General features: G+C 35.3%; 1 protein-coding gene across 1 annotated transcript; it reads right to left on the bottom strand.

Annotated features, from left to right (window-relative positions):
- Positions 1-970: 970 nt before the first annotated feature.
- Positions 971-5424, bottom strand: LOC131159530 (uncharacterized). The gene is made up of 2 exons (XM_058114521.1): positions 5260-5424; positions 971-5056 (listed from the first exon to the last, which is right to left on the bottom strand). The coding sequence occupies exon 2, from the start codon at positions 5033-5035 to the stop codon at positions 1235-1237; it is 3801 nt and encodes a 1266-aa protein (XP_057970504.1). The 5' UTR covers positions 5036-5056; positions 5260-5424; the 3' UTR covers positions 971-1234.
- Between the last annotated feature and the right edge of the window lie 2220 nt (positions 5425-7644).

Here is a 7644-nt window from a genome sequence, read left to right on the forward strand (position 1 = left end):
GATTATCACATATTTAAAATAAAAAATAAAGGGAGAGAAAACTTCAAAGTACATGCAATCACAACCTGACCGCCAGCCGCCAAGCAATTGTTGACCTCAAATTTTATTTTGAAAAATGCTTTTGATCCACCTAGCCAAAAAAAAAATTTGCTCTTGATCTCCATATATTATAATACACACTCTTATGTTTGGAAACTTAATTTAAGAGTTTGAAATTTATATAAAATTTTAAAATCTTAAATTTATATAAATTTTCATGTTAACAAGATAAAAATTAAAATTAGATTAAATTTTAATCAAATTTACCAAATTTAAATTTAAGGATTAAAATCCATAATCTCACAATCTCATTATAGAGATTTTAAAATATAGGTCTAGAAAAGTACCGCACAAACACTAAACAAAATTTGCGCCTGCATTCTCTTTATTTTTTACCTGTAACTGCATTTCTTAATTTTACAAAAAGGGTAACATAGTGTTTGGGAAAATAAATTTTGAATTTATGTGAATTTGAGAGAACTTAATATAATTTTAAACTAAATTTTATTTAAATTCAAGATTCAAATTCTATAACCTCGAAATGTAAGTAAAATAGTGCAATGAAAGGTTAAAAAACGCGAAGCCTGTATTGTGCAAAATTCAGATTTCATTGAATTTTTCATTACGAATGATAATGCGATAGTTTGCTATGCAATTTAGAGGATATCTTGTTCAGGTTCTATTTGTTCTGAGCTCTCTAGTTTTTTGTTTCCCTTTCTGTTTAATATATGTACTAAATACTTTCTTCAAAAACACACATAAGGCAAGCTCAGTTCTAAAAATTAATTTTCTCTTCTTTTTCTTTTTTTCTTTTTGTTTAAATGAATTTTCAAATAAGATCATTCCCGTGATTGTGTGTTTGTGGGTGTGTGTGTGTGTGTGTGTGTGTGTGTGAGAGAGAGAGAGAGAGAGAGAGAGAGAGAGAGAGAGATCAATAAAAAATAATCTCACTGAAAGCAAATGGAATATGATGCATTACTAATTTATATTCAGGCACTCACTAAAGGGGTACACGACACCAGCTGAAAAGTCTTTTGGGGGTGGGGGGAAAAAGTCTTCTGGAGGTGGAGGCAGAAGTAAAGAAGTTTATTTTCAAACTGCAGCAGCCAAGGAAAGAACCCCGGGAGAGGTCCTAGCCTGTCCAGTCCAAGAGCCTCTTGTAGATTCGCCTGAAGCATGAAGAACAAACTAAACCTCATATAAACATCACCAACTCAGGCCTACTATATATGTTGCTCGCCTCATCCTCCAGCACAGGATAAGCAGCCACCAGTGCATCTTGAGCTCCAATATACAGTGAGTTATAAATCTTCCAGTAAACTTCCCTAACCTTTCTTGCAGGATGGAAGAGCCCCTGCAGACAATAGTTCAGGACTGCAGCAGCACCCAAGGCAACCCTCATCCCTTCTATGGCTTCCATGACAGCATTAATAACATGCGGAGAAGTCTCAAATATGTTTGGCCATACATAATTCAGCAAGTGTACTAAAGCATCCTCACAACCTAAACCAGCCACTCCCAAAGCCATGTGCTTAACAGCAGATGCAGCAGTTTGCCTATGTACCAAATCTCTATCCATGAGAGCATCCTCAAGCAGTGGAGTGACTGCATATATATAATCTTTACCCATTTCACCAATGTACTCAAAAAGAAAAGAGAGTGATTTTAAAACACCATTCTGCACATTGAGTTCTGGTACACGATACTCATTCATCAATGCTGGTAGTACTGTAAAAGGCGAACATGTTTCTGCAACTATTGCAATGGCCACAGTAGTACACACGCGGTTCTGACGCTCCTGCACTTTGAGATTGTTCAGTAATGTTGCCAGGACATCCTGTGGTCCAATGGCTTTTGCAATGTAGCCAAAAGTGTTCACAGTTGCTCGCCGGATACCTTTTTTATGGGCTTTAAGCATCTCAAGAAGCTCAAAACAAATTCTCATCCATTCTCTTGCCGGGACAAATTCAGCCCCACGGTCAGCAATTCGACCAACAAGATCAATACAATTTTCCTGCACCTTCTCATGCCGATTCTTCAAGATTGGGGTCAGTCGAGGAAGCAAATCCTTTATCGGAGGAGTCATTTTTGTCATACCAATAACATTGACAATAGCTTTGAGAGCCCCTAGTATTGATCCCAAAACTTCCGGATACTCTTCTCCCAGATATTCATACAAGACAACCCCAAGATGACCCATCAGTTGTTCTTCTTGGCACTGTTTCATGACAACAGCAATCCTTGAAATAAGATCAGCAGCTTGCTGCCTCACCTTAGCACTCTTGTTATTCAAGCGCCACTTAATGGTTCCACAAATTTGGGGAAGATATGGCTTCACCCTCTGCCCAAGAGCATTTACAACTGCACCAAAACCATTAAGCATTACATTGGCATCATCGCTAGTCTGCTCTTGGAAGGCATACAGAATGCCATCAATCAAAAGCTCTTCCAAGCGAGCATCAATATCAGATGCACCCAAATTTGCAACCACCTTCTCAATTGTTTCCATGACCATTCTTCTGTATGGCTCGCTCTCATCCTTGAGATCCTCCACAATTCTCCCTATTATGTCAGCAACACCTACTTTATTTGCTATTTCCACTGTCGTGTCCACAAGTTGCTTATAATTTCTGCGATCCAAAGCCATCCTCCTGACCCAGAAATTTTTGAAGAACTCCGGGAGGATATCATTTCGTATGTAGTCTGCCTCGACCCCTTCCGTGCTCACACACTGCTTAACCACTTTCAGAACAATTTTCTTCATTTCTTCATCAGGTGACTGGAACTCCCGAATCAGGATAAACATGACTTCCTTTGTGTAATAACTGGCGTATATTGCATCCATCAGAGGAATGATAAAACCAATTGCCTTCAAGAATGCAGCCAATACCTTCCCACGGTGTGACCTGATACCCTTCCACAACGGCTTCAAAACAGAGTCAAAGCTCTCAATTCCATAAGGCGCAGCGGCCTCAGCAAGAGCAGCCAAAGAGAGTGCAGTAATTGTTCTCACTTTCTGATTCTCATCATTTAAACCATGTTCAATAATTTCCACCAGTGACCTCAGGTGAGGAAGAACAGCACAGCCAATTAAAATGGCAATCTGCTGGACAATCTTGATTCCAGTGTGACGAGCTTGCCAAGACTTCTTACTCTGACACACAGCTTTCAAAAATGGCAGGAGAGCTGGAATCCCAAGGGCAGAAGCCACAACACTGAAGGCCCTCGCAGTTGTGTTCCGAACATATTCATCAATGTTATCAATATCTGGACGCATTGCAGCAATCATGGTGGCCAATCCAGCAGCTTTACTGAGATTGGAGATTATCTCCCTCCCTTCTACACGCGCATAATAATCTTCATCAATCAACAAGGGCTCAATCACAACCAGTATCTTATGCACAAAGGGGCGAACTAATTCATCCAACTTATATAGCACCCTATCAATAACTTTAACAAGAAGATGCCTCTCCTGATCTTCAAGAGTGGGCTGCATAAGCAATGGCAGAATGCGGTTAAACAATGGGCCAGCGCCAAACTCACGAGCCTTATCAGTAAGTTGTCTCAAAGCAGTTTTCCTCTGTGGAGGTGTCCCATTCTTAACCTTAAGCAAGAGCTTCATAATCTTCCGTTCTTTCTGCTCCTCGGGAGACAACTCTTCCTCATCTTCTTCATTCAACAATGCCCCAAAGTACTGATAATCCTCTGGTTTCATGAATGGCAAGCCACCAGGTGCTTCCTTCGGAACATCAAACTGCTGCCCTCGATTCTCTTCCGGGATGTTATAAAGTGGAGTGCCTATAGGGGTTGGGGTAGCAAGAAGTTTCCTAGCTGGGGTTCTGATAGGGACATATGAAGCAGGAGGTTCCAAAATCTTGTACCCCTCCTGCGGGAACATTGCATCAAGCTCTTCATCCGTCAATGGATGATTCCTATCTTCAATATCTTTCTCCCATCTCATTAAATTTAACTGCTCTGGAGTAATCGCACCCCGTAGATTAATAGCACCTGGCGTAGGGGTCGCAAGTTCACCCCCTCCAACAGGAGTCACACCTGGCGTATATGCAGCAGCAGGAGTAGCACCTGGCACTGGAGTGGCACTCCCCATTGTCACCGGGGTTTCATCCCATCTAGACCTCTGCCGTTTGGGAGTTGGTGTTGCCAGCCCAGCAAGCTTTGGGGTGGCATCCCAGGTCATTCCTGCTGGGGTTGCACCAGGGGTAGCCCCACCAGCTGCTGGAGTTGCATCAGCATCAGCCAGTCGCCCCGGTGTAGGAGTCTCATCCCACCGATTCCTCCTTGAAAGTGATGGAGTCGCATCCCCCACTCTCCCCGGTGTAGGGGTTGCATCCCACCGGCCAATCCCCGGAGTTGAGTCTGGCATATCCCAATCTGATGCTGTCTTTGCTTTCTTCGCACTACCATCATCCTGAGCCTGGTCCCACCTATTCCTCCTCTTCTGAGTAGGCAGAGCCGCACCCGATTCCCTCTCCTTCTCCTTATTCTCTTCTTCTTCCTTCTTCTTCTTTGCTATTGCCCTCAATGTCTCCTCTTTCTCCCTCTTCAACGCCTCCTCTCTCATCACGTCCGCATAAGTCCTCACAGATGGGTCTGGGGTCTTATCTGCATCAAGAAAAGCGTCATGCCGCTCTGGCGAAATCACCCGATTGAGCCGCCGCCTTCTGTAATCATCTTCTCGATCAATAATCCTTTGTGGCTTCCTGAACCCCAAATCAGCGTCGTCGTCCCCACCCTTCGGCATCTCCTTGAGCAAAGACTTCGGGGCTGTATACGAAGGCAATTTGCGGGCAGCCTCCGAGTCCATCATCGCATCAGGATTCTCATCGTCTTCGTTAGTGGGGATCGAGCTCAAATAATCTTCCTTCCGGTTTCCATTACCATATAAATCCGTATCGAAGGTGACCGATGTCAGCGACGCAAGCTGTTGCTCCATCTTCTTCCTCTCTTCCTGCGTCTTCGCTATTTCCAGGTCCATCTCTGCCTTAAAACCCTAAATCTGCAAAACAAAAACATGAAGAAGAAGAAAAATTTTAAAACAGAAACAAGAACTGAAAGGCCGACTAGAAAATGAACAGTGAACAGGTGCAAATACCAATTGATCAAACGCAAACCCTAGTGTTCGATACTCGAGGATTTGAATCAAAACTACAGATGAAAATCATGTGAGCAAACGAGTTCTATGTAAAAGATTTAACTTACCAATCGGGGCTTGATACGCAGATCGAATTAGAAAAACTAGGGTTTGAAAACACAGAGATTGATGTGCTCGTGGTCGGTCCGCGTAAAGGGCCTTCGTTGGAGAAGTGTCCTAGTGGGGCTAGTGAATTTGGGCAAATGAAGGGAAGTTCAAAGAGTTTTTTCCCAATTTATCCATTTTTAAAATATATATATATATTAAATAATACCTTTCTCGGGAAAATAATTCTTGGAATAACACTGGAGTAGCCAGATTTATCACGTGTCATTTTGGGAATTATTTTTCTAAAAAAAATATTATTTAATATATATTTTTTAAAAATAAATAATATTTTTTAAAAAAATAATAAATCATGAAATAAATTCTTCTACGTGGAAATAAATTCATTTAATATATATTTTTTTAAATTGATAAATCAAGAAATAAATTCTTTTTATAAATTTTTATATGCTATAATATTATTATATATAATAAAAATATTAATAATAATATCATAATATTAATATTATTTTTAAATTTGATGTAATATATATTATATATAAATTGTCATATTATAATAAATATTGTGTTTTCAAGAATCAGGATTTGATTTCAGAGTAAGAGGTAGAAATCACATTGGGAACGAGAATCAATTATTTCAATTTCAATTCCTATAGTCCCAATTATCAAACACCGTTTAGTTGTGGAAAATATTTTTATTTTTTATTTTTTAAGAATTATAAAAATTTTAATTGATTTTCTAGTTTTTAAGATTCATATTAAATAGTTAAAAAATAAATATTTTGTTTAAAAAGTCAAAATAATTTTTTATTTGTAATTTTAAGATTTTTAAATAATTATTAAAATAATTTTTTTTAAAAAAATTTATATAAGTTAATATTTTTTATCACTAATTTTGGATTTGAATTAACAAGTCAAAATTTAATATATGAGTGCATGCTCTCAAGTCTTAATTAACAAAATAAGAGTTAAAAATTTAAAAAACAGTAAAAAAATATTTGTCATCTTTTCTATATGAATTTTAAAAAATAAAGAACGTCATTTTTAATTATTTAAAAAATAAAAAAATAAAAATAGAACTATTTCTACAAAAAAATAGTTTCAAATTTTTTATACTATTAATTTATTTTAGAGAAAAATTCTAAAAAAAGAAAAATTAGCTATTTTTAAATATTTTTTAAAACTAAAAATAAAAATTAAAAATATTTTCCATAACTAAATAGACCCTTAATTTTTTTTAAAGTCTTCATGATATTTATTTTTTACATTTAACTGGTGATTAAAAAGTCATATATGATGGCAATTTTTATATTTTGAGGAATATAAAATTTTAAAAAATGTAACACTTTTATCTTTATGCTCACATATGACAATGCTTACAAAATATGAAAATTTTAATTTCATGCAACTCATGAGAATCTTATGAAGAAATTTTATTTTTGTTATGAACCAAATAGAGAAATGAGTATCGTCTATACATTTTCTATATTGATATAAGATAAACTAAATAAAGAATCTTTAAATCTAGTGAATAAAATAATACTTTTAAGTAAAAAAAAATCAAAAATATATTAAATAGAAAAAAATAGATATAATTAAATGGGAATTTTCTTTTTTTCAAAAATTTATTATAATATGACAATTTATATATAATATATATTACATAAATTTTAAAAATAATATTAATATTATGATATCATTATTAATATTTTTATTATATATAATAATATTATAGCATATAAAAATTTATAGCAGGAATTTATTTCCCGATTTATCATTTTTTTTAATATATTAAAATAATTTATTTCCTTATTTATTATGCGGAAGAATTTATTTCCTATTTATTATTATTTTTAAATATATATATTAATAATATTTTTTTTGGAAAAATAATTCCCGAAATTACACGTGGCAAATCTCGCTATTTGAAGTAGCAAAATTTGCTTAAATCTCGCTACTCCAAGTAGCGAGATTACGTCAGGGTTATTTTGGGAATTATTTTTTTGAGAAATGTATTATTTAATATATATATATTTTTTAAAAAGGATAAATGGGAAAAAAACTCAAAGTTCATATGGTAAACCGTGGAAGTCGCTCAATTTTTAACTTCAAAACATTTTACCTTTGCTACAATGAATAATTTGTAATGCCATAGGCTATTATTGAATTGGTGCTTTTTTTTTTTTTTTTTATAGGTGGTGTGTGATATTCACATGATATATTTTTGGGTGATTGAAAGTCTTTTATATTTTTCTTAAAAGGTATAATAAATTTTAATTTATTAACGATTTTGGAAAAGATATATAAATTGTGGTTCGTTAATTAAAATATTTATAATTCTTATTATTTATTTGAAATTATAGTACATTTTAATTTACAAACAATTT

The sequence above is a fragment of the Malania oleifera genome, chromosome 7 (assembly GCF_029873635.1).
Source record: "Malania oleifera isolate guangnan ecotype guangnan chromosome 7, ASM2987363v1, whole genome shotgun sequence".
In the NCBI taxonomy this organism is placed as follows: Eukaryota; Viridiplantae; Streptophyta; class Magnoliopsida; order Santalales; family Ximeniaceae; genus Malania; species Malania oleifera.

Coding starts and splice junctions, on each gene's coding strand:
- LOC131159530 (XM_058114521.1), bottom strand. CDS start 5,035: ATGGACCTGGAAATAGCGAAGACGCAGGAAGAGAGGAAGAAGATGGAG.